The 27,993-nt window shown below is 41.9% G+C and overlaps 2 protein-coding genes across 3 annotated transcripts in view; one reads left to right on the forward strand and one right to left on the reverse strand.

Annotated features, from left to right (window-relative positions):
• LOC311012013 (noelin-3-like) overlaps positions 1–27,993 on the reverse strand; it is a 124,626-nt gene that overhangs the window by 38,006 nt on the left and 58,627 nt on the right. The gene's annotated exons all lie outside the window — the stretch shown is intronic.
• On the forward strand, positions 4–27,972 carry LOC311011958 (rho GTPase-activating protein 29-like). Of its 2 annotated transcripts, XM_084007195.1 has the most exons (22): positions 4–161; positions 843–1,219; positions 11,428–11,571; positions 15,722–15,818; positions 16,040–16,112; positions 16,362–16,422; positions 17,040–17,189; positions 17,833–17,897; positions 18,022–18,132; positions 18,624–18,704; positions 18,836–19,003; positions 19,215–19,352; positions 20,209–20,396; positions 21,540–21,709; positions 22,202–22,336; positions 22,730–22,828; positions 23,447–23,610; positions 23,868–24,056; positions 24,175–24,312; positions 24,649–24,881; positions 25,228–25,528; positions 26,053–27,972. In XM_084007195.1, the coding sequence occupies exons 2-22, from the start codon at positions 937–939 to the stop codon at positions 27,205–27,207; spliced, it is 4,143 nt and encodes a 1,380-aa protein (XP_083863321.1). In that variant the 5' UTR covers positions 4–161; positions 843–936; the 3' UTR covers positions 27,208–27,972. The 2 variants fall into 2 exon arrangements, with proteins under 2 accessions (XP_083863321.1, XP_083863322.1); XM_084007196.1 differs by lacking the exons at positions 4–161; positions 843–1,219; positions 11,428–11,571 and adding an exon at positions 14,462–14,784 and having other exon boundaries at positions 26,053–27,967.

Below are 27,993 nucleotides of genomic sequence, written 5' to 3' on the forward strand. Positions count from 1 at the left end.
TTGTCGGCTGCTTTCCGATGTACAGTGACTCAAAGCGGACAACTTTCCGCCTTTTAGGGGTTTTTGAGTTTTTTTAACTGTACTTTTGCGTTTCCATGGTCTCCATTTAGTGAAGTTTTGTGTGGATATCGTGGCCATTATGTCAGTAAACTACAGAGCAGGTGAGTTTAAGTCGCGTTTTTTTTTGGCTGTGCCAGCAAAGCAGTTTACGACCCCGGTCGACAACATCACTTTTTCACTGTAAAAACTTTCATGATAAAATCGCGTTGTTCTCGACGTTTCTGCCGCTTCGTAATTTAACGTTATTTTCCCGAGATTTGTGTTGATGTTGTGCTCTTTTACATGTGTCCATTTTTTATTAGCGTTGACTTTTTATTGTAAAGCGTTGTATGTATTGATAGATAACGTTATTTCGCAAACAAGCTAGCTAACGTTTATAGCAAAACGCCGTCAACGTTACAACCGCAGTGACGTTAGGTAAAGAATGAAAAGGTAAAACATTTTCACGACACAAAAGAACATCTAAAGCGGTTGAGTGATAAAAACGAGCCACGACGTTGTATATTATTCTTGTTTTGAAGTCTTAACATCCTATGAAGTTTATTTTAAAAACGCAGATAAGTCACACGAGTAACTACGAGTAGCGTTATCTACCGTTAACGGTTACCGGACACGTGAATGCGCTGTTTATTAGAGTTTTTTTTGTTTTTTTCCTTCTTATTCTAACATTATGTGTAGTCAAGTTAACAGATCTTTAACGATGCAATTATACAGTAGATGAATGGGTTTGAAGAGGAAGCCCACACAGACACAATCACATACATCTTTCTCTGTCTTTACAGCCATCCAGGGACCAGGGCAGCGTGGGAAGTTCAGGGGCTAGCCGGCTCGCTGTACCCCCCCCTGTGAAGGGTGGCAGCCGAAGTGGCTGCTGGGATGCTACGGAAGAGTAGCAGCAGTGGCGGTGGGACTAAGCATACCCAGGGTCTGCCACGACACCTCTCCAAGCCCCACACAGGATCTCTGTCCGCTGGATCCACCAAGACCTGGGATATGGACCGCAGCTCCAAGAACCCCAACCCTCTGAGCAGCATGGGGCTGACGGCTCACCTGGCGGGGGCACCAGGAGTGGACCCGGAGTACGTGATGCACCTGGTGAATGATGTGCGGGGGTTTGCCGACGTGTTGCTCAACCTCAAGGAGGCCTTTCAGTGTAAAGGTGAGTTCTGGAGGGGCAGCTGGAATGCAGAGGTGTTGGTGCAGGAGGTGTGGAGGTCACTGCGAAAGACCATAAAATGTCATAGTTGATGACAGAAAAGCCACCTTTGGGTACAGGTTACAGATAATCAATTTTGTATCTTCAGTGTGATCTATGGATACCGATAACGGTTTTATTGCAGTTTTTGTGCGCTCGTCACTTTCCATGCACATACTTTTACTTTGGTTGAGATTAGATAGCCTTTCAACAAACCCAATATATGTGTTGGGAATGTCTAGCATTTGGTAGATGGTTGAAAGAGCAATATCCATAGAATGACAAGAGCAAGGCTTTTTCCATGTGAGTAAGTCCTTTACTCTCAGTCTCTTCTGTCAAGGATTTCTCCTTGTGCATTTACTAGAAAGGATACAGTGATGCGGGAGATAGCTAAAATTCCGCTGCCAGCAAATTCCATTGTAGATACATTGGGAGTGTATTGACAGCAAGTGTTTTGGACTCTTTTGGACTCCATGGTGCCTTCTGTGCTAATACTCACAAAATACAGATGCACCCATGGCACTGTAGAAGATGAAATGTCCAGGAAGGCAGTGTTGCAGATAGATAACTAAAACCCACTGTTTGCCATCACGACAGACAGCCAAAACCACCTGTGGAGTGTCATTTTATTATATATATCATAACGGCCTCAGTGCCAACACGCTCGAGTGCTTGCTATGTTGTTAGCCGCTTAACAGCTACACAAACCCACACACTGCTACGTGTAAGCACACCAGACACCAGAGCAGATTACTCGCCTTCTCTCTCTTCCTCTCACTTGGTTTTGATGGCTTTGCTCTTGTTTGCCGACACACACAAACACTCCACCCACTCAAATGCTTGCGTAGTATTTAACAAGGCTGCACAGTAGCATATGTTGACAGTAATTTACTGTATGTTATGTCTTGTTTTTGATCATCACTTCATCTGTGTAGTTTTTATTCAATCATTTACTCTTTAAATTGTCAAAAGTTAAGGATCCCAGAACAAACTTGATGTGACATTTCTTGTTTTGCCCAGTTTCAAACCAATTGAAAACCTGTTTTAGTTTACTCAGCAAATAATCTAATCATTTGAACTCTAATGCCATGTGTCTATTTATTGTATAATAACAGTGAGCAGACCTCCTTGAGTTTGCTGAGTCTGTTTTACTCTAGTTCTTTCACTGACAGAGGTATTTTTCTTCTGTGGAATCAATTTGAGACTTCCACTAATGCTACAACTACTACTACTACTCCTGAGTCCTGCACTTCCACTAAAAGACACACACACACACACACACACACACACACACACACACACACACACACACACACACACACACACACACACACACACACATTCAAGCTGGGGTGGGACTGCAGGTCTGGTAGTGGGAGTGAGTTGTTTAGCCATTCCTCTGGCTGGAGGAGTGAGGCCTCTGAGAGTAAGTCTTGGCTTGCGTCGTGCTGAGTGTTACTCTGAGCCAACGCAAAAACATTTGGGATATTTGCCTCACTGTTAACAATGGCTTTTATTGAGCAGATGGGAAAGAAATCAAACCATATGACCCCATAATGTCACTCAGCTAATCTGTCACCTATTTATGGTTTAGATCTGAGACTGCAACAAATAATCAAAGGGGTCAACTGAAGGGGTAAAATAAAGGACATTTATTTAAGGGTTAAATTAGCTTTTCACAAAGGTAACAAACTGTGGAAGGTAACACATAATACTTAAAATGAAATGTGAGGTATTATGCCTAAACTGAAACTGAAGCTTGTCTTTAAAAAAAAATCGTTCAGCCCTAGTTTTTACATACATTTTGTCTAAGGGATCAGGGAGGTTGTACAGTCTGGAAAAATACAGTCAACGGTCTGTTTTTGACAGATTCATATATTTTGTATTTTGGTAAAGGCACAAAGATGATATCATCCACAACAGACTGATGATTACTCACTCCAATGCTAACTTACAAAGGCATACAAATGTCTTAAAGGTTTATTAGAAATATGTATGGACAATAAGTCCAGGTGTATAAGGAAGTGTGTTTAATGTTGTGAAAAAGCTGCCTTTTTATATACGTGACCATCAGCATGGTTGTGCTTCCCTTAATGACTACACCATGTAATAAAAGAGGTGTAAACTTGATTTCCTAAACAAATATTGCTAAACTTAGTCAAAGCAGGGTTACACTGTGCTACGCCTCTGCTCATCGTGTTATTGTGATGTGATTAGCAGCAAGTGTTGGCTTTTTTTGCTTGAAATGATAAACAGCCTGACAGCAACAGGTCGCCATATGTGGACTTAGAAAGCTGCAGGAAGTAGGGAGCGGGGCACATGCCAGCTCTCGTGTTATTCTTTTCATATTTGGGAAGCTCTGTTACTGGAGTACTGTGTGAAACCAACACAATGCTTTTTTTTTTGCCAACAGGGGTGAGCTTGTTAGGATCTGGCAGGTTTGTTTTCCCTTCAGTGTGTGTCTCATAGCTCCTCATGCAAAGAAAACTGGGAAAGTTTAGTTTGGAATATGCTTATTGTTCCTCTCCGGACACCCGCCAGTTTTTAGCCGGAGGCACATGCACGCTGCACGTTTGGTTGACGGAAACCCACAGGGGAACTCCTTCAGTGACCATAAGCTTGAGGGTGACTAGACCTACCACGTTCACGCCCAACAACTTCACACCTCTGAATTCCCCAGGGTCAAATCGTGGTGTAGATTTACACACCAGGCACTGTGCTGGCAGGAATTGTTGCACAACAATAGCCAAGCTGTCAAAGAATGTAACCCATGACAAGAATGTGAGGCTGTATGAGTTTTGACTGAGTAGGTGACCCCTGTCTCCCTCCCCGTGCTGTCCCAAGATGATCTTTGTCCACTCGCACGTTCCAACACACGCCATTGATCACTGAACCTTAACCTCTCGCCAATTTGCATCACACTCGAAATTTCAGATTTGCATTACATTGTTTAACCATCAGATTTCAGATACATTTATCATTATTATTGGCTTGAAAGGAAGGGGGACACAGTACAGAAAAACAGCAGGGTTTTTTTTACTAGTCCCATGCTTTTTTTAAGTTCCCCCAAATGTCTACTTTCAAAATCTAAAAGAAAACACAATCCTATCATGGAGCAACTACAACCACTCAGTAAATTATTGTGGTATCAGTATGCAATTGTTGTCAACAGTCTCGGCAAACTGTTTCTTACTCCAGCACACGCGTTGTGGCCTAATGTCAACATTACAAGCATTTTAAGCAATAATTGTAGACAACTAGTGTTTTGTACAGCACCATGGGGCAATATAATAAAAGAGGAAAGCAATACAAAATGTCAGAATATATATTTAATTCTGAAATTGTCATTTGAGTCTGTATTGCGTTGCATTAAACGGCTCGGTTAATGGTTTTAATCAGGGTGAAAAAGGAGTCCTCCACACACAGTCGAGCTGCTGTCCCCCTCCCATCCCCCCACTCTCCTGCATACTCTGCATTCCTTTAGAACAAATGTTCACTTGTAGCTATAGGGCCTTCAATAGGCTAATGGTAGGTGTGAGGCAGATAAACTATGAAAACTCCTTAAAATAATTCATCTTAGATTTCAGGTCATAGATACAACTCGTCAGAGGCAATATAGTAGGTTGTAGGTTGTCTTTCAATTCAAATATCAGGTTGGGAAATATTGAAATTCGATACCAGCTTTGGAATAAAGGGAACAGATCAAAAATACCTCTATATTTCTGCTTATTGACTCGGTGGTCCCCGGTGGAATCACAGCCTGTGTGTTAAAGTCATGAAGAATAATTTTACAAAATTCTACTGTTGTGCAAGCTCGCGTATGAAGCACAACCCCCTTTTCTTCATCATTTGACATCCTTGTTTTGCTTTCATTTAACTGACCACATAGGAATGGAAGGAGTATACGTTTCACTCAGAAATGTGTCCTATTTTACAAAAGTTCTGAAAACAAAATGTAGTTTGCCATTATTATGAAGCCAACAACATTTAGGAATGTGTGCTTGGCGTTATGGATAGTGTAGAGGCCAACAGGATCAGGTTTTAACTTAAAATGGCTTTTGTTACAGCAACAGATAGCCATCAGGAGACTGTCTGAAGTCCTATTTCCTTGAATGTTTCCCTACTCAAGCGAGTTTGGGTTACTTATTTTAGCCTTTCAGCCTCAGGTAGAAAAGGAAGAAAAAGGGCTTCACACCGGGTCCTTACAGTTGCTCTTCGGGGTAGAATAAACAACACACAGCACAGTTGCAGAGCATGAGGTTTCAAGCTTATTTACCACAGATAAACAGAAAGTGTTCTGCATACAGTGTAATGCTACGTGAGAAGATGTTTTTCATGTCTCAAAAGTAGGGGGAACAATAGCCGATGCACAAGTCCTTGTTTCACCATGAAAACTGGCTTTTTTTCAATTGTTGGTGTCATCATGACACACTGATAAGATCTGGCTGTTCTCCAGTCAAACTGCATTGTTCAGTGTTTCATGGTACCAGTCTGTATCTGGGTTGTCAGACGGGCAGACTTGTTTACTGTGCTACTCATACAATCATCACTCGCTAAAAACATATCCAGCAATAGGTACCACAAAAGGGGGGATACCCCTTCTCACACATGTGCCCCTGTGCCAACTGAAGTGGACACTTGCGGGTGGTTCCTTCAATCGAGAGAAAAGCCGAATTCTAGCGCATAATAGTTTAATGGCCTGCTGCTCTTAGGAGAAAGAAAAGAGAGATTTGTTGGGCAGTAACTTTCCCCTGTGATGCTGAAGGATGTTTTTGTGCAAACTTGTGGTTGGGGTGTGTTTCCTGGGGTGGGATTTATGGTTATGGGCTTTGGATGTTTGTGTAGGAGATTGGTCATGGCGAGGGGTGGATTGGCCAGTGGAGCTCCTGCTAGCAGGGGGACGTCACTGCTGGGGATTGGGCCGACCTGCTGAAATTTACAGCGGAGGATCAGGCCTTAGCAGAGAGGGGGGCAGAGGCTTGTGGTACTTTTTTTGTGAGTCAAGTCTTGTTTTTTTTGTTGTAGAATACCAACAGCAGCTAATGTAATGCTTGCTTTGAATTGAGAGACACAACAAAAACTCAGCTGTGCCTGCCTCAACAAATTCTTAGATCCCTCGTTTCACACGTTTAAAAGAATGAGTCATTTCTGTTGCCCAATACAGTAGTCTTGTGCTCACATTCCCATGCTGTAGTAAGTCACGTCATTCCTTCACGTACGTGGAAATTCAAACGTATAACCTTGTACTACCAAATTCTCACGTTGAAATCATCCCTGGATGGGGAATAAAACATGCAAACAATACCAACCTTCCTTTGTTTCAGGTGGCATTACAACATTACAATTAGAACGGGAAGAATTAAGTTATTCATCAATTGGAGTCATTTTTTAAGCAAAAATGCCAAAGATTGTCTCCTTTCTGCTTCTGAAACGTGAAATTGAAAATTTGATGAGACTTAATTGACTTTCTTAATGGTGTAAAACCAGGTTTGGACTGGAATCTTTGAAACAGTTGTTCGGGTGTTTTGTCTCAAGTCCCTGTGTACCTGATACCCCGTTATAGACGGTGTGGGAATTTAAGAATGCAGTCTTATCATGCACCTGCTCTATAGTCCTGCCCCCCCCAAACAAAACAAAAAAAACATGTAATGAAGTGTCAAAAGATGTAGCCTGAAGGCCAGACCTCACAGAGAGTAGTTCACTAATAGGCTGAGAGCAGGTAACTGTTTATGGAGTGCCTCCTGTTTACTGTCTGTGTGATGTCTGCAGCCCACTTTGTCTCCAAACAAGGTATGGGGAAAAAACAGAGAGGCACCCATCAATGCTGTGTTTGTTTGGATGGGGGGGATTAGTGTTTGGAGATGGCTTCCTGACCAAACAATTCCACCTGTTGCAGATCAAGTTGCAGGCAGCTCAACAATGCAAGCAGAGTATTTTGCAGTGCGTATTTAATGTTTTCTGGCTGATTTAAGTGAGTTGTGGATGCTGTCTGTGTGTCGCTTAGTCCAGGCGTCTCTGTGGGATGGACAAAAAGTGTCCATTTACATTTTTAGGCAAGCATTTGGGGTGATGACTGAGTCACCACAGAGAGCTATGCGTCATTATCCTGGAACGAAGTAGACGGATACACATCAACGAGAAAACCTGAAAATCATCTGCTCCGGCGGTTGTAAATCTTTCACCCCTGTCTTCCAGAAAAGAGAAGGAGGAGGAGGGATGCTGATCGGGAACCATGTCTTCCCTGGTCTTTCAGTAAAGCCCCGAGGCTGTTTCCCAAGCAGCACTGTGTCACCAGAGCTGTTGAGGCTTGTTTCATGTCGAGTAGATTGCAAGTGACAGGCCAGTTGATTACCTGTTATCAGTGGGGGAGTAAAGGCTGTAACCTCTGTCAGGCAACCTGAAGATTTGGATTAGATTGGTCTCAGCACCAGACACACAATGAGCTTTGCTAGACACAATAGGGCCCCCCCACACCCCACACACACACACACATACACACATGCAACAATATAAGGGGAGACATTCATTTAAAAAAGCAAATGTTTGAGCTCCTGTGTTATGGTTACGGTATGGTTGAGCCACCACTAAAACCTGCTGCAACATCCCAGGAAACTTTGTGTTTTAAATGATTAACTGATTCTCAAAATACTAATGATATCAAACATTTGACATGTATCCGCTGTCTTAAATGTTAACATTTGCTGCTTTTCAGCAGTTTTTTTGTACAATTTTGTGTACGTTGTTGCGTATTGTTAGGCAGCATTCTCACATTTTCATGATAGTGGAACTATTTTTCATTGTGACTTAATTTGCTTGAAAGAGAAGGAGGTCTTGATGTTGCAGAGAATAAATGAAGCAGACCGAGCGTGAAGCGTGGCTGGGACACCAGCTCATCCCACCACTGTAAAGAAAGACCAGGCAGCCTTGAGCTGCGTTGTTGTTGGCGGGGGGTCCTTCTTTAAACAATATGGCCCGACTCTGTGCCTCAGTGCTGTTATCTCTACCAAAACAATGGCATGCCCCTGCAATTGGCCGCAAATTTCTAGTGCACTTTCTGATGCCATTGTTGTGACAAAACCACTCGCCACTGATTTTGACCAGCTTTCTCTCGGCTGTCTCACGCTGCAGTGAGCACAGATCCTGTCACACAATTCAAAGGGCAACAATGGTGGTGATCATTATGAGCTGTCACACAAAATTTGACCTTGTTTTGATAACTCTATTCCCATTTCTGATTGTTGAATACAATGCTTTTGTTTTAATTTTTTAATCTGGGTTTTTAGGGTGAAGAATTAACAATGATCTAAGTAGCCTAATTGCACACAGACTGTGCTGACATGGACATGTGCAATGTGGAGGTTAAGCCATGGGCACACTTGTATTTGAAAAGGAAGTAAACTGCATTTTTACCCTCATGAAATTATTTGTTACTGCTTTTTGGTCTGGACGATTTTTTTGCCTTCGACCCCAATCGGAATTCTTGATTCACATGACCTCTGCTAGAACTAGAATGTTTGACAGGTCTGCATAACAAATTAAAGTATGCATAAAGTTTAACCTTTTGCAGGAAGTACGCAGGATTTGCATTCTCTAAATTCTCTTGAGGTATTGCACAAAAAGCTGTAGCTCTACTCTCATGAGTATGATGGGCATGATCTTTGTTCGCTGAAACTCGCTGTCAATGTGTATCATTTATTGAAATTGCTGCCGACTGTTTTTTGTTTATGCCACCATTGTTTTTACCTCTGCACAGTGGCTCATGTTTGGCAGCTGGCAATGGGTGACAGTAAACAAAGGATACAGTCAATACCAAGCCATGAAAAAAATGCCATGATTGGCTTCAGTTCCAATCCAGCAGATTGGCTCAGGACATCCCCCTGTCTTTGTTGCCACAATTTAACAGCTTTTGTTTTTTCCCCACAATTTGTATCCCCTTTCACTTCTCTAAAGAAAGGACTAGTCTAATTAAATCCTCCTCTGTTCAGAGGAAAGGGAAATGGGAGATCTGAACCAACATCACTGCTGTGATTTCATAGAAACACATCAAGTCATGCTAGGTTAAAACTCTCAGATGTGGACCTCATTAGGACTGGCTCTCATATGCTAATCGCCAAATCACACATGTCTTTGATGAGAAAATCTTCAAACGCTGCCGAGCTAACCAAAAATACCCATATGACCACAACTGAAAAGAAGGTTAAAAGGTAGAGGAGGGTGCTTAATGAAAGCCCATTGTCACTGCCAGTAGGGAGCGGTACCTCAAAGCGTGTGTTGCAGGGTCGGGACCTCCTGCCCCGGGGCAGGCAAGCAGGTGAGTCGACAGGACACATTTTCTCTAATCCTAGGGAGTGGAGGTTAGGAAAGGGAGTGGACTAACTTCTGGTGTTGCTGTTGTGGTCTTTTGATTTTGTGTAGATTTGAAGCATGTCTTCAAGTCTTCTTTGTGCTATGTTATGTTCCCCCAGTGATTCATCTCCTCTTGCCATGTGTCTATATTGTGTCTATCTCCCCTGCCATTCTTGTGAAATAGTGTCACAGATGGCCAGGGCTTATGTCTCAGTTGCGGATTATGGGTATTCTACTATGTTTTACACCAGTATATTGAATTAGTTTGTGTGTGTGTGTCTTGTTGAATAAGAGACACACACACACACACACACAAAGACACACACACACAGGCTCTCATTTTCACACCCACTGTAATTCTTTTTAAACGTTCCAATAAATTCAGTCTCTCATCTCCTGCTTGGTGGGTTTGGCCTTGATGAAAAACAGACAACTTTTCCAGACTTTTCCTGCTACTTCCAAAACAGTGAGTTAGACATGAACTCACCTATTGTCTGGTGCCAACTTGCAGAGCCTCCGCTGATTAGCCTGCATCAGAGCGGCAGACGGACTATCTTCCTCTCCTGTTGTGTGTCAAGTTTTTCTTTGTACTGTTTTTTTGTTGTTGCCCAAAGCGTTTCATTGTCTGTAAAACCTACTGTAACACTGAATTGAAAGTGCTATAGGAATGCTGTGCAAAAATATATACCTAAAGTTGTGAAATAGTTCATTCATTAAAATAATTAAATACAGATAAATGGTGGAGTACCCTTTGCCGTTTTGCTACGATCTACAGGAAAGACATGCCTTTCATAACAGAATGTGATGTGGTTGGCAAAATAAAGCAATTGAGTTAATTTAAAAGCATTTTGTACATTCCGTTCCTCCTCAAGTGTCATCTTCAGAAACCTCACTGGTATCTGCAAAAAATGCAGCATCTTCCTCTACTTCGTTTTTCTGCTCACACTGACTGTAGCAAGTGTATGCTTGCATAATAGTTACCACGTGGGCCACTTCTGCTCACAGAATGTTATTCCTGTGATGAAGAAAGAATCATTTTATTTATGAAATGTATTCATGCATAAACCCAGGCACCAGAGTTGTATTTATTCAGTGCTTGATCAGTAAAAAAAAAAAATAATAATAAAGATGACGTTTAGCAGTAACTCTTAACTCGATCAGAACTCAAAGATAATGAAAGAGAACTATTGCACAGATCAAATCTAAAGCTTTTATGTTAACTGAGATGTTTATTTAAAGTACAAGTTTGATTTTGCCACACGATTGAGCACAAAAAGCATGTCATAATCTCTTAATCAACTCCACCTGGCTGTCAACCTGTTTACATAGACACATGCCTTTTCCGTTGTGCGAGGTGTCGCCGTCCGTCTGGAGGAAGTAGAAACGAAGTTTCATCACAACAGTTTTATGCTGCAACAACGGAGTTAGTCACTGTCTCTCAACCACAACCACCTTCTACTTTTCGTCTGAAGTCGCAAGCATGTTCGCAGATAAAACAAAATGTACTGTATTACTTGGCCTGAGGCAGACTGTCTGGATTAGATAAAAAGATGGCACGGAAGTTTCATAGTTCCAAAATGACAAAGTCAAAATGCCACGTAACACATGTGGCTAAGACCAAAGGAATGCCAGGAATTAATTTGACACTGGCTAACCTGTGATCCAATATGTTGGTGACTTTGAGTAATAGATGAAAACGTGTGATTGCCAATGGTGCATGGTAGTGAGGTGTTTGTTTTAGATCATATTTTGTTAGACTTGTCAAGGCCTTGATACTTTCATGACTTAACATGGCTAACTTCCTGTCTGTGTCGCTTATGTTCCAGAGAATCTTGAAGGTCTTCAGGGGACGGTGCAGGAACGTTTGGCGGAGTTACTCCGCGTCCTCAAGGCTGTCATCGGCAAACACCAAACCCTCAACTCGGTGGACATCCTGGGAGCGGCTGGCACGGTAATCGCCAAGGTCAAAGGTCAGTAATCCCTCACTAGCATGCGTGGACGCACACAGATATACAGTTAGAAACACTCAGGCTCCCAGATGATGCCCAAATATCTTGGCATGAAATCTCATTGTTTCATTACTGATGGCTAAGAGCCTACATCTGTCTCACAGCCTAGTATGGGAAATACCCCGAAGTAATGTTTTATTGCTCAATTCTTGGTTAGAGTCAGCTCGGAGATTTGTTTCTGAACGGTCACAGAATGAAAAGTTATTACTCCTTCAGCAACAGATGTATTTCCTGTCTCGCAAATGAAGACAAACAAAAGAGATCTCAACTCACAAGTTCAGTCTGCTGGACATGTGATCCACTGTAAGGGTATATCTCCACCTGACTTGCACACAAGAATCTGTGCAGCAGAGACTACATGGCTGTAATTTTCATTCCATATTTCAACGAGCGAGGAGGCCCACTTGGCAGGCTGCATGTTGGTCAAGCACATCTACGTGTCTTCATTCTTTTCCTGTTTGTGTGCGAGGTGTGTGCTTGTCTGAAAACTCACCTGCTCTATCTCCGTATCTGAGATGTGACCTACACCTTAGGAATGCTTAAGAATGTATGTCTGCATCTGTAGTCCAAAGTAATCCATTGACAATGTTAAGAGTACACAAAGGAAACAAAGGAGCTCCAGTGTTCTATTATTGTCAAGGAATTATTGGCATTGTTGGCATTGTTGAGACTAAGGCTAATAACCTGACTGACAGTGACGGGCTGGAAAAATGACACCATGGCGCCAAGCATATTCTAACAAATAACGGAAGATTTCTATCATTTATACACACTTATAAAGCATGTTTTGAATACTACAGTTTGTATGAAGTCCTGCAAAACACCTGTGATAAACAAAACGGGTTTCCTAAAATGAATACTAAAACAAAACGGTAACGCTTTCTATGAAGGTCATGTATATATGCATCATAATCACATTATAATGCATTCATAAGGCTTCATAAAAGTCGTCATAAATGTTTATAATCATGCATGACACCTTATTACAAGGTTTATAAAGTATTATAAGTGGTGGACATAATGTATTATAAGTTCAGCATTCATAATGCTTTATACTTCCATGCCCAAGGGACCCCAGTATTTAAAAGTGTTCAGTGTTATGAATGCTGAACTTATAATACATGTCCACCACTTATAATACTTTATAAACCTTTTAAGATGTCATGCACGATTATAAACATTTATAACGACTTTTAGAAAGCCTGTGATCGTTTTATGCATGACCTTAGAAAGTAACAGTTTGATCAAATGAATAATCCCATATGGGGGATTAGTGTCTGCCCTTGGGGTTACCTTGTAGCCAATTGATATCTGATGCCATGATGTAAATACAGTTTTGTTGTCAATGTAATTAGAATGATTACATAGAATTCTGTTCAGTGAGGCATACAGATCTTTGATGTATCCCGAAATACAAAAAATACTATCACTCTAAATTTAACCAAAATCTGTGGACATTCAAGGGTATCATCATCATGATTAACGGATTAAGACAATTACTTTATTTAACTACACTCGGGTATTCCCATAAGAAGAATTCATTACGTTTTTCTGAGCCGTTTTTGTTACCATGTGCTTGGTATTTGTATTGTCAATTTGAATATCAAGATACCACAATATACGATTTCATCGCGGTATGATTCCATAGCAGTAAATACAGTAGCTGCACATGTTGTTGACGATTGGAGACTTGCCTGTCCACAAGGGGGTGCCTCGCATCAACGTACACCCCGGCTGGACTCTCCCTAATGGTCAGTAGGTAACACAATATTGACCGAGACAGCGAGCCAGAGGAGGACTGAAAAGGAGAGGCTGAAAGAGGAATGAATCAGTGAGACATCAGAGATGAGGACTCAAAGGTTTGGATGATAACAGGCCTTGTGCGTCTCCGTGTCTACGGAGTGTGTCGTCTCTTCACTCATGTTGCTCTTTGATGCTCGTGACACCTGGGGCACTTGGACAGCTGCCAGAATTTACTGGAAAGAAATCCTCCCTCCTTCCTCCCTCCTTCCCTCCCTCTCCAAACACATGGCCGTCGGACCGGTTTGAAATGCCACTCACATGTAGATTGTTATCCACTCGAACTGTTCTCCTGCTATTGTTTTTTTTTCACCTGACACTCTTTTTAATTAACTGTAACGTGTAGGGAACACGCACCGCGGCACTCTGATATAAGGTGCAAAAGGGGTTCATGCTGTTATTGCTAGACAGAGACAGCTATTGTTATATGGCCCCTACTTCTCCGTTTGTGAAAAGATCACGTCTTTGATGACACACAGACTCTCATTGAGGTTCAACCCAGACAAGGTCTCTGTGCCTGGTCACATTTTGAGAGAGTGCTCATTTTCCCCTCCTCCTACCGAAGAACTGCAGGGCACTGCAATAAAAGCGTCAACTTCCTCAACTTATTGAAATTCTTTCCCTGCTTGCTGTCCCCTTTGTCTGGGGAAGATGCTTGAAGCTGACAGAGTGGATTCGTTTGCTGCAGTCAATCTTGTCCCTGTCTGTCCCTATTCAGATAAATCTTTTGTAGATGAATTTAACCAATCGAAGAAAGGTGTGTTGTTCAGTTATAGTGGACACCCTTTTCTCCATAGTTTATTTTTTTTTTTTTGAGAGCTCATCACAGCAAAGTTATGCCAAGCCAGTATCAGAATGTTATGACGCATAGTTTTTACTCACCAAAGAAATATTTAGTCCCAGTTATGGCTCAACCACGAGAAAACAATGGCCCTTGTACATGAATGATGCAGTTTCCATATTTCAATCGTGAAAGGGGGGGGGGCAGAGCCCTGCAATCATTGTTATGAGACCCACAGGATGTCCTGAGGAAGAAGTCAGTGCAGAGTTGTACGCTAGCATTCAGGGCCAGGGAGGTGCACGGCAGCGAGGCTTGCACCTCGGTGTCTCCCCTCTTTTGGTGTCCTCGAGAGTTCCCTGGATCGTGGGGTTGTCTCCCCATCCAAGGATGCCATGACCCTACAACGCTTCGTCATAGGTTGGAAATTTACAATTACGCAACCGCCACAGACATGGATGGAAGTTGTTCTTATGAAGAGAAAATGGAAGCACAAAAGCTAGAAAACAGACTGGAAACTGGAAGTGCTTAGAGCTTTTTTTAAAATTTCTAGTACCCAGTTACTTGACAACGATAAGAGGTGACAGAGAGAAAAGGTAAGTGTCGTCACAGTTATGTATAGTATTACATGTCGCAGAACTCAAGCTGTGTGAGTGTTTCCTGTTGTGGGCAGACAGGAAGTACTCAGCTTAGTAGGATTTCGCTGCGTCTTCGTGTTCTCTGATTGCTCTCAGCAAATGTCAGCAAAAGTAAACTGTTCCCTAACAAGGAAAGCTCTGTGCACACATTTGTGAACATTTGTCAAACTCTGACCGCCTTACGGTTCTGAAATAAGTGGACGTCCTGCTTTCAATAGGATCTCAAATTACAGAATGTGTACACTTGAATTGCCTTTTCTGTGCATGATCAACAATGGAAGATGGCCTATGGGATTATAACACACTGGAACAAAGGAAAGAAAACGTGGGATTGTTTCTGAATATTCCTTGAAAAACCATCCTTGAATGCTATTCAGAAGACATTCCTCATTGGGCGGGAAGAGATGGACTGCCTATGTCATTGACCTGAGACTACTCCTACTCTAACCTTTTATGATGTTTAAGCCGTTTTCGTAAAGTTGTCTTTCATACTCTTGACCCTGTTTAACCGCTCAAGGTGTTTAACTTTTTGTCAGTCATTCGAGAAGAATGTCAACACTTACTTAAAACAACTTTAGCCCATATACAGGCAATAGACGGATCCCTCACAGAAGTTAACTATGGTCTCTCTTACTTATGATTGCAGAAAGCTTAACAAAAACCGATGCTTTGAGGCAGATTTCATGAATTTAACTACTTTTATACATTGTTATTGGTTTTGGTTTCACCTGTTGTCCTTGTGTTTTTTTTATATTGGTGGGGCCTCGTCACCCAGCCACATAAAGACCTAGTTGTGTTAATGCATTTGTTGAATGATTGATTATGCATAAGCTGGTTTGTAATACAATTTAATAATTTTTTCTGTTGTTCTTGTGTGTTTTATCACTCTCCACAGGCATTAACTTCAAGGAAGTAAACCAAGAAAATTCCAAAGCTATATTTGGCGAGATACACGCATCCATTGACACTCTGGCATTCACATTCGGCAATGTGTGAGTACAATGTTTCTATACCTTTTCAACAGCACTTGATTTGTATTCCTTTTTTTTGTTAAATAAAAGCAGGGCTGACTTCTGTCCTATGTATATCTGCTTTTTGTTTTTTAACAAACCCCATACTTCCAAAACTCCCTTATTGTTGAGTAGATTGCAATGTTGATGAAATCACACTGTACTTTTGACATACTTCTACATTTCCACATCTTCTCCCTCAGAGTTTCTGACTTCCTTATGGGAGATGTGGACAGTGGCTCAGGGTTGGGGATCCCCCAGACCAAGAGAAGCAGGGTGAGACATCCTTTCTTCTCCTAGATTTTGAGCCAGCTATTTTTTTTTTTAAAGCTTTGTTTTTAAACATGACAGTTTTCAAAAGGGTGCATTTAAAGGAGCAATTTCACCACGCCTCCATTTAAAAAAGCCTCAAAGACTTGCTTTCTGCACTTAATTGGGGTGTTGAAAACCCAGCTGCTTCTGATGTCTAACTGTGATTGTACGTCTGCTATTCCCTCCTTATAATCTCAAATGTCTTTTTCACAGTCTTTTGACAATCTCTCTGTGGATCCTGAGGGATATGTCTCAGAGAAAACTGACCTTGTGGGTAAGTGTTATTCACGTTACTTTACCTCTGAGCAACGGGGGCGTAAAATGAACGAATCTTGAAATGTAATAGCTTAATTAATGGCTGCTTTACAAACCATTTAATGGTTTCTTTGTAGCCCAGGGTGTCAAGCTTGTGACTTAGCGGAGTGATTTAGGCTCTGGACTCTTGAATGCCTGAGGTAGACCCACCCTAAGTCTCCGCTTCCACCCCTGTTATTTCTGCTGCTTTTTTTTTTTCATACGAGTCGCTCGTTTTCCCCTCTTCGTTCACATATCTGACATTCCTTGCCTGTTTCGGAGTAGTTTCGTGTGGGATGGGAAACACATGGGGTTTGTGTTAAATCACATGGCGGGTGGCTAAGAGGTGAGCATCACGGTGTGACCAGCAAAAAGAAAATAACGCTGTTGGACTATTTGAAAAATGCCCGGCACATTCATATCCTCCCACACTGTCAACTTTAACCCTGAACTTTTTTTTTCATTTACCTCCCACACACATCTGTTGGGATAGACGTATAAATCCAACACTTTTTCACAAATCCAAAATGTTGTTGATACCATGTGTTTTGGTTCACTTGGTTTTGAAATGTGTATTGTCCTCCGCTGAATCTCTAGGCCCAGAGGTGCCATTGTCTCGGGAGGAAGAAGTTGACTTGACCCTGCTGAAGAATGACAGCGGGGTGGAGTCTGCGCTACTCTATGCCAAGGCCTGGTCCAAGTATATCAAAGACCTTCTCGCCTGGATGGAGAAACGACTGGCTATGGGTGAGATATTAAGACTATCGATTGTGCACTGGGTAGCAAAATGGGGGTTTACTGCATCAGTACATATACTAGATATTAGGCATCAAAATTCACCCAGTTCCATGTTAAAGTGAAGTTTAGAAAAGAGGGCTTCACTCCTTTATACCCAATGGCAAACTTCTTCATAATGCGAAGGCAGTGTTTTCCTTCCCCATGTAGTTGCTATGTTCAGGAATATTAAAGTAATACAAGGAAATTGATCATACATGGCAAGACATGTGACTATGCTAAGTTTCCACTCTATATGCATATTCTCAATATCATAGAGTCGACGTATGCGTATGCTTGGGTTCACTATATTAAAAAGCACATAATTTAACTGCCTGTAAGCTAAATTTACTGTGTGCTCCCTTTATAGTGACATCCACTTAGTCCCCTTCATTTTATTCAGTGCGAGATAGATGTAATATACCATAATGTGCAATGTCATTACCAGAATGAGTTTCACCTGAAGCTCACGGGTGTGACCTCCGTTTGTTTTTGGCCAATATTATGCAATTAGATTAAATACACTGTACGTGCTTTTATCCCAACACAATAATTAATCATTAGTTGACAGTGCTTACAGACATAATTTTGTTTTCTCCAATATTTTTTCTTTCAGATATTGAATATGCCAAAAACTATGCCAAAATTGCTGAGTCTGCTAAGACACTGGCCAGTCAACAGGTAATGGAAGAACCTTTTAAAAAATATTTATGTATAATGTGTAATTAGTATAGAATTGTCTCATATATTAATTAAAATGAATGTTTTTTTTTTGGTGTTAATTTCATATTTTTGTTTATCCAAGGACTACATGCCATTCAGTGATATCTACGTTTCCACGTTCAAGAACGACATTGAATACAAACAGCTGCTTATTCAAACGGCAATGGCTCTTCAGACCAATAAATTCATACAGGTAAGAGTAATGATAAGGAGGAAAACTCATTAAGATGAGCAATAATTAAGATCAGTGGATATGATCCCCCGAGACCCCCCACTCACTTTGGTTCTCGCACACATTATATCCCACAGGCACAAAATTATAAGGCCTGTAAATGCACTCTTCATCATGATTGGCTCCTGGGCAAAATGTAGCACTCTTAAAGTGCGGGGCACATCTTTTAACATGATGCGGCCGCAATCAAGTCAGTAATTTGTTAATTTTGTTTCTCTGTCTTATGAGAGCACTATTCTTGGGCCATTTTCAGTCTTCTCATTTCCAGTACAAATGGTACTGGACTTCTAGCAATTTAAAGAAAGTATTTCTGTAATCCTCTTGTCAACGGTAATATTCTACAACAGTCTTTAAAACTCTGATATAGTTAACATCCGTATGCCTTATCTTTAGTGTTAGTTAGACATTGTGAAATTGTGTAACTCAGTGTTATTGTTCCCTTTCCTCTTCAGCCTCTTCTGTCCCGTAAAAATGAACTTGACAAGTTGAGGAAAGACACCAAGGAGCAGTGGCAGAGGGAGCAAAAGAAAATGGTATGTGAGGAATCCTTGTTTCGATGCACACTATTAAGGCGCGTCTGATTATATTAATGATAACTGTTAACCACCTCTGTCACATTGTAATCACATTTGCTTTTGTGGTTGATCCGTTTTGGTTTCGGCAGCAAGAGGCAAATGCAACATTGCGTAAGGCACGAGTGCTCAAGGCCCAGAGGAGAGAGGAGTACCAGAAAGCCCACTCATCTACCAACCGCAGCCAGGAGGAGCCGTCTAATGCTGGTAACAAGCAACTAGAGAAGAAGAGGAAGCTCCAAGAGGAGGCTCTGCAGAAGGTAGGCCGGAACGAAGTTATGGGGAAATAATGGGTGTCTTGTAATTATTATTATATAGTTATTTTCAGCCAGTGTTTTAATTAATGTTGGCGCATGTCTCTGTCACCCTGTTAGTTCTCAAAATCTCAAGTCTTTGCAGTTAAAAGTGTACTTAGCAATTAATCATTTCTTCCACTTCCTCACACTATTCTGTTTCCATTCTTGTGGTCAGGCAGAGGAGGCCCAGGACCAGTACCAGAGCTGTATGGCTGACGCAGGCGTCAGGAAAATGGATCTGGCAAACGCCAAGAGCACCATCCTCGCACAAATCCGAGAGATGGTCTTCCAGTGTGACCTCACACTCAAAGCTGTGAGTGGGCAGCACATATTTTTAGCAGTCAGCTAACAAGCCAGTGAACTGGGAGACGAAACTGGGTCGTCCAATAAGATCAATATCTTATTGGTACAATTCATGATTCATTGAAAACAAACTCGTAGCCTCACAACCAGAATTTGAAACACTAGACCAAACTGCAAGTTCAGTTTAATTGAAAGCTTATTTTATACAAGGACTAACACTAAATAACAACACTTCATCTATGCTACAATGTTGCTACTAGTAGTTACATGTTTTCTGTTTTACCTCTGCCTAGCTTCGTTGTCCTTGTTTTTAGCTGTTTGTCTTTTTCTTTGTAAGAACATGGAGAACAATGGCAAAAATGATGAATTCCATAATGAATTTGAAAACAAATTGATAAATTAATGATAAATAAATGGCTGATCTACTTGTACTTTGTGCTATGCTTCTAGTGTGTGGCAACCTCTGGGCTCAAATTATATTTTTGAAATTACACACATTTTTTAGATTGTATAAAAGGTAAAGTTAAACAGTGTGCTTGGAAAAGCTGTTGAAGGCATTCACAGGCTAAAAAACATACCAAGCCATTTGCCATGCACTGTATGCATTTTTATGGAGTGATTTATCAAATCATGTCCGCAGATTCCTAAAAATCTATTTCAGTACAATTTTTTCAGGTACCGAAAGTTTGCACCAAATACTCGGTTGTTTATATTGAATATGAAAATATAGTACATGAAAGAATGTTAGTCTGCCTGCATTTATGTTATTGTGTCACTCGAGTAGTCATTTGCCTATCATGATTCATCAAGTCAGTGAGACACTCACTCACTTACTCATTCAACTTGAACTGATCTGTCATTTTCAGGTGACAGTGAACTGGTTTCAGATGCAGCAGCTGCAGACGGTGTCCCTCCCTGCCCACTACCAAGCCCTGAGCGAGAGTGCCAAGTTGTATGACCCGGGTGAATGCTACGCTGAGTTCGTCCGGAATCTGCCCAAAAATCTGCCCAGAGAACGGGTGCACTTAGACTCCACCTCCTCTGACAATACCAGGTACGGAGGACTGGATGGCACACTAAATACTCTGTCTCTAAACCTTTTACGTTTTAAGGGCTGGTGGCTTTGAAAGCTTTGTGATTGGTGGTGGTGGTGGTAGAACATGACATCAGACTTGAACTCTACAGTTATTACTTGGTAGATTGTTGCACATGAGGCCACAATAAGAAATAGTTCATGTTAATGAGCCCAGCTGAGACGATCGTTTTAGGTTTAACCTTTGTCATTGGAGGAGAGTTTTTCGAAGTTACTTAAAGTAACTCCTGCCCATCTAGAAATTGTTCATAGCCTCGTTCTTGTTTCAGTGAAGGTAACAATGAGTCAGAGTGGAGGAAGCGAGAGAGTGAGAATCGAGGAGAGACAGAATGCATGTTGAATTTGTTGCCCTTCCTCAGGAAATATCTGTTTCGCAGGCTGACTGCAGCAGGAGAGATTGTGAGCGTGAGAGTTTGGCTCTGGGTTAGAGCTGTCCCTAACACACTACTTAGATTGTCAGAACCAGATTAGAGAACCAGCTTCACTCTCACACACACACACACTACTCGTTACAGTAAAGCATACATCACAAGTGTTGACATTGATTGAAAAAATGCTTTGTTGGTTAGAATGTAAATTTAGAGCTTGAGACAAGTTTGTACTTTCATTTTACGACATGATTGACATAATAGTATATGTTTGCTGTGGTCTGCAGGATGGGATAATCTCACTTTCTGTTCCTAATTCTCTCTTTCAGTCCGTCATGTGTAAAGCCCAGCTTGCATAACTAGAAATTCTTTGAAATTAGTCGAAATAAATGAAATTTAGGTTGTTGTTTTTTTACTTTGCGACTTGTTTCAGCATCTGTTTGCAACTATGGAATACAACAACTTAGGTTTGCCTTTATTGGCTAGAAATATACAATACAAGGCACCTTTCCCAAAATGAATCGGCAGTACATACTTGCTTATATTGAACAACAGTCAGATCAGATGCCAGACAATTAAACTCACAAGTCTAAGTGCCTTGAGAAGTAATGGTAGAGTTACTGGTCAACAATTTTGTCAAATCCCCATAGACAAACTGTAATATAATAATACTGGACTTTGGGATAATCAAAATCTTTATCACACGTAACCTTAAATGCTGCCTTTATTTCCCCAGGTATGTCTTCAACAAAAGGTCAGTCGGCAGCACTCATTCCTCCCACGGCAACCTGTCGCAGGCATCCATCACCTCCTGTGATGTGCTTAGCGGAGACGAAGTGGACGGTCCCCTACACCGGCCTGCAAAGATCAGTGAGCGCAGGTCCAACAGCAGCACGGACATACAAGGTGCTTATCAAGGACTCTAATGTGAATTCTAGGTATCACAAGCCAAACACTGATAGTCTTCTGGTATTCATAGAACTTGGAAATACAAAGGCTAAGAGGAGTTGCCATTTCATAAATACTTAGGGAGTACTTTTACCTCAACATAAGTGCACAGAATCTTTAGAAACTGGGGGATTCCCAAACCCCACATAGATGTGGGGCAATCACAAGGCAATCTTTGGGTCAAGTCAGCCTGCAAACTTGCCTGAATTTTATACGAGTCCTCTTAGGGACTTGCCCTGTGTTCTGAGTCATGGAAATGTTCTCTGAACTGAAATCAAAACAGTTGTGTGCTGCTTACTCGTCATAAGTCTAAATTATCTTTGTGAACACGTGGCTCTGAGAATAACTGAAACCCAGGTTAATTATATCACAAAATAGGAAGCGGCTGTATTTCTTTGTTGTTATTCTGTGTCTGTGTGTCTGACTAGTGGTCTGTATGTTTAATTGCAGCACTGAGAAGCCAGGCAACGCTGCAAGCCTGGGCCTCCAGTAGTCAGGACAGCCAGGGTGGGATGTGCAGTGATTCGGAGAGTGCAGGAGGCAGCAGCGAGTCGAGGTCTATGGACTCCCCCACCGCCAGTCCAGGTAAGAGGAATTTACCTTAAAAATGTATTTATAAAAAGGTTTTGTGATGATACTGACAGCAAGAAGATAAAAACAAAAAAAGAGAACATCAAACGAAGCTAAAGAAGGATGTTTTTCTTATTATTATAATCATTTTAGTCTAACTTCCTTATTGTACACCAGACCTATGGACTACTCCTCTCCTAGTGCACTTCCCTCTTCAGCTGAAACTACTTGTTGCACTGTGCAAAGCTATGACATATTCAACACTAAATACACACATGGAGAGCTCTAAAGCGTATCTGTTCTCGGTACTGCAGTAGGCTATTGTCTGTGGTGAAAATTGTACTTTTACAATTAGTCACTGGACATTGTTGTTACATATTCATGACTTTTATATTAATATATGTGCAGGTGACTTCAAAAGACGACTGCCAAGGACTCCCTCCACTGGGACCATGTCTTCTGCTGATGATCTAGATGAGAGAGAGCCACCGTCGCCCTCGGACAATGGTAAGGGGTGTGTGTGATTTTACGTGTGTGTGTGTGTGATTTAAATTTGTGTGATTTACTGTCCCCTTCTCTTCAAGCAGATGTATGCTAATGTGTATAGCAATGTCGGGCTTATGTCTGCAGTACCGTAGCCAGTCACTGTGACAGGGAATTTAAAAGGGGAGAGAGAGATAGCGAGAGACTACAGCACACCACATATCGTGCTTTTTTATGAGCGTGACTCTGTGGTGGGTTTCGCTTACAGCAAATGTTTTTACACTCGATAGAGCTGCACAGATTGGGGTCATGTTAGTTTTGGCATATGGCCTCAGCTTACACTTCCTGTCTATGTGAAGCTCCCCTCGTCAGTGTGATTGTTTATTTTCTCATTGAGTATGGAGCAGCAAATCAGTTCTGCTATTTGACTGATTTAAAAAAAAAAAACATTGGCATTTAGAAGCAGAATATGACTTCCACAAATGAAGTATTATGTTATCTGGATTTTATATTTTCTTCTTTCACACCATTTATGTAGGCTGGGTGATGTGACTGTCCTCACAGAAACTCAGTATTTTTCGTCTTTGAACTAACAGGAACTCTTGTCTAGTAAGTTCCCTGATCAGCGGCTCTGATTTTCAGGTCTGGCTGAAATGGTGACCGAGACGGCCAATTCTCCAGGTCCCTTCCGAAATGCTCAGATGTCCAAAGCTGCTCAAACTCATAAGCTGAGAAAACTACGAGCCCCGTCTAAGTGCCGAGAGTGTGACAGTCTGGTGGTTTTCCATGGAGCCGAGTGTGAGGAGGTGCAGTACATATAATCTTTTTTTAAAAGAAACGCTGCCGATTTTCAACCAGCTTTGTACCACGACAATGCGCGTATGCAAATGAACCACATTCAACCTGCCTCCACACTGGAGCACCCAGAGCTCTCCTGCTCAACAACGATACAAAGCCGGATGAAAATCAGCAACGTTTTTAAGCTGTCGAAAAGGTATTATTATTCAATGGACCACTTCATATTTTCTTAATGTAACTGTCTCCAACTCATTTTCGTTGCCAGTGCTCTCTGGCCTGCCATAAGAAGTGTCTAGAGACACTTGCTATCCAGTGTGGCCATAAAAAGCTGCTAGGCAGACTGCACCTGTTTGGTATCGACTTTGCCCAAGCAGCGAAGAACAGCAAAGATGGCATCCCTTTCATCATCAAGAAGTGTGCGTCTGAGATCGAGAGTCGAGCCCTCAACATCAAGGTAAACTTTTGTTTCAGTCATTTTTCAAGCCATGTACATGGGAGGCTTAAATACCACACTCGTTGATATGCCATGTTCATTTGTTATATTAAATATGCACCAACCCATGTATTCACAGGGGATTTATCGTGTGAATGGTGCCAAATCCCGCGTGGAGAAACTTTGTCAGGCGTTTGAAAACGGGAAGGACTTGGTTGAGCTGTCTGATCTCTCGCCTCACGACATCAGCAATGTCCTCAAACTCTACCTGAGACAGGTGGGTCTAAATCTCTCTGAACACTTAAAGGTTATCAGAAATTGGTAGTTAACTTATGTTTAAGTGTAAGTCAGCGATATTGTGATATGTGGTTTTACACAAGTTAAATTGTTAATTATAAAATTGGTGATTTTAGCAAAACAGTAGTTCAATGATGGCATAAATTCTTGATGCTTAACCTTGACATAGTTCCATAGTTCTGAGTTTTGGGCTTTTACTCTTTTATTTTTGCTTGTTTTTAACAAACATTTAATTTAGTATTCATAGTTTCTTAACACATAGGATTTTCCACTGCTAAGAAAACAAAACATATCACCATTTCCCTTCTGTGAACAGTTACCAGAGCCATTGATCCAATATCGATATTACAACGACATCATTGGCTTGGCCAAAGAGTGCCAGAGAGTGATCGTGGAGGAGGCTGATAAACCTCAGAGCACACCGACAGGAGAGAAAGGGGGGGCAAGCACTCAGCTCAACAGAGTCATCTTCAAGATCAGAGACCTTCTCCGCCAGCTGCCTACAGCCAACTACAGGACTCTGTGTTTCCTGATAGCACATCTAAACAGGTAAGGGCTGTAAACAAACACCCAGAGCTAGTCCATTGTAAGGATTTCTGTCTCTCGCTCTCTCCACAAATAAACTGATACACAAACTTCCTCATGAGACACAAAGGGAAACAGAGACTTCCCTACAGCACAGAGGAAGTAACATGAAGCACATAAAACTAACGGTCAAACTTGGCGATATATTTAGAATTAATATTCTTAAGAATGTTAGAAACTTCCTTGCCATGGGCAACACAGACTGGCCAATTTCAACACATTATGGGCTAATATTGGTCTGCAGAATGTCAATATGTCCCTGAGTCAATATACTTCCTTACAACCCGTCATGACTCTTTACTTCCCACAGAGTGACTGAGCAGGCAGAGGAGAACAAGATGACTGCAAGTAACCTGGGCATTATCTTTGGCCCCACGCTGGTCAAGCCACGGCAGACAGATGCAGAGGTGTCCCTGTCCTCCCTGGTGGACTACCCCTACCAGGCCCTGATGGTGGAGTTGCTGGTGCGACACTTCCAAGCAGTGTTTGACGTATCGCTTTTGTCCGGCTCTGATATAACCCAGAGTGGCCAGGCATCCCCCAGACTTACCCCCCAACAGAAGCTGCAGCGGCTCAGCAGACACTCTGGCTCGCTGATGGACATCAAAGAGGTGAGCGGGGATTTAGGGGTGGGATAAATGCTGCTTTCACATCATAGTGTATGAGGAATAATGCTCACAAAATATTGTATGAAGTCTTTTGTGGCTCCACGGGCAGCTGAGTGAAGTCTTATTAATGTCTCAAGTGATCAGCGTTGGTTGTGGTGAAGACTACAGGTTTGAGGGGGTGGAGACAGTAGTGAGGTCACCAGACTGAGACTCTGTAGCCCACTCCTCATCAGCTCAAGGTTATGTTAGCTAATACCAGCATAACACACATGAATATCCATTTATAGTTTTATCGGTCAAGTAGTATTGGGGGTAATAAAGGCAACAGGTTTGGACAAATGCGTGGGAGATAAAAACGACAATATCTTTGGTTCCACTGCAATGACTTTGATTCTTTTTTCAAAGTGTCCATTGTACGTCCGACAGAGTTACAGGGCTAAATCCATGTTATTGTTATGATATGTAATAATGTATATTTAATATGTGATTCAGGGATTTTAACCTCATTGTTTATTATGTCCCTCCAGACTGCCAAAGTGTACAAAAGATACTCGTCCGTAATCCCGTCCTCGCACATCATGGATGAGGTCCAGGAGGTCCAGCCAGGCACAGACAGGACAGAGGTCTCGGCCCTGGACAGACTCAACGGGATCAAGACATCTAGCGAAGGGGAAGTCCAGAGGTCGACCTTGGTGTTTGGCCGTCCCAGCACCACCAACCCCTCCACCACTGCTGTGGCACCAAAGGTCCAGCTACGCGGCCAGCGCACCAGACACGTGTCTCGACCGATCAGCATGCCGCTAGAGCGCCTGCCCAACCCCGCCCAGACCAGCGAAAAGAATTACCGCAACACTGCTGCTAAGATTGATGCAAGTTCTGCTGAGCGGGACCCTCTTTCTGAAACTATACAGGAGATACCAGAGCCTGAAAAGGCACGCCAAAGTGGCTCATCAAGGGTCAGCACCTACTACATCACTCCTTTCATTGACACACAGACCATGCAGAGGAGAACGTGGGACAGGAAATACAAGCATTATGATGTCACACCCAGGACTGCTATGATTGTGGCCAACCTGCCACCTGCCAGCTCTGGAGTACAACCTGTAAAGGCAACAGTGCCTGTCACAGTAGCCACTTCCTTGCCGGTCCCGAGCACAAGTAGCGTTAGTACCATATTCTCCAACAACCCCTACACGGTGTCAGTCAAGCCTGGCTGGACTTCTAAAAGAGAAAATGATGCAGAACATTCAGTCAGTAAGTCTAGCAGCTCACCAAACCTTCCGCTAACGCTCAGGGCACCAAGAACTCTGCAGCCTCCTCCGGGAACTTTCTACAAGCCCCCTGTTTCCATCAACAGCAGAACTAGGACGCTTCCAAACTGGACTACAACGGTTACAACAACAACCACCGCCACCACCACCACCCCATCCCTCACCCCCACCTATCCTGCCCATGTAGACACCCCATCCCCTGCCCTAACAACCCCCCCACAGACATGGCTCCAGACACAAGACTCCACTGACAGCGCCATTGACCCCGGGGTCTCGACCCTATCGCCCCCACAGTCCCCAACCCCGAGCAGCCCTGACGACCTCGGCCCCAGTGAAACTAAACCCGTCTACCAAAGACTGCGACCTCGGCGTTTGCAGGAGCTCGAACACAGAGAGGCCCATTTTGTCTGAAGCCAAAAATCCTATTATATCTGTAAATATTAATGTATCTGTGCCATAGTGTATACTGGGGGGGGGACCATTTTTTATCATCCAAGCTGAGAGTGGGAGAAAATGTCGGTCTGTGAAAATATACCATGAAAGTGTTATAAGTACTAATATATTGTATTTTTACATGTTCAAGTTAAAATGTCAACAGTGGTTGGTCTCCCAAATATTCAAAACCAACACTGAATGTTTAGTGTCATGTTTTTAAATAACAAAGACATGAATTGTCCATTTTCTATGTCAAAGAAATGTTGCCAACCACCTGTCTGTAAAGAATAGTCATGTATAATTTTCCTTGTTTGAATTGAACCTATATGTTCATGTACAATGTTTCGAATGTTATGTTATTGTATCACACAATGCACTTAACGCAGGTTCAAATTCTAATGTTGCCTTAATGTTAAACATTGCTTAATTTTCTATTTTATTCCATACGGAAACAAATGGAAGTATTTTTTAACGTGAGGTTTTCAATTCTAAAGAATTGAACATTTTTGCCTTTAAGTTTGTCCTTTGTTGCCTGTGATTGGTACATCTTTTCTCAGTATATAAACCTTATGTATCTGTTTACGTTGTTTTTATACTCATTCATACATATTGCATGTTTGTCATTTTGTTCCATCACATTATTGTGACTTTACAGAAAAAAATGACATGCAACAGTGCTTGCTGCAAATTAAAAATGTAGTTTTAAACTGTTACTCCTATTCCGGTTGAGTTGTTGGTATTTTTTAGATTTCTCTTCAGTGC

The sequence above is a fragment of the Eutrigla gurnardus genome, assembly GCF_963514095.1.
Source record: "Eutrigla gurnardus genome assembly, chromosome: 4".
NCBI lineage: Eukaryota > Metazoa > Chordata > Actinopteri > Perciformes > Triglidae > Eutrigla > Eutrigla gurnardus.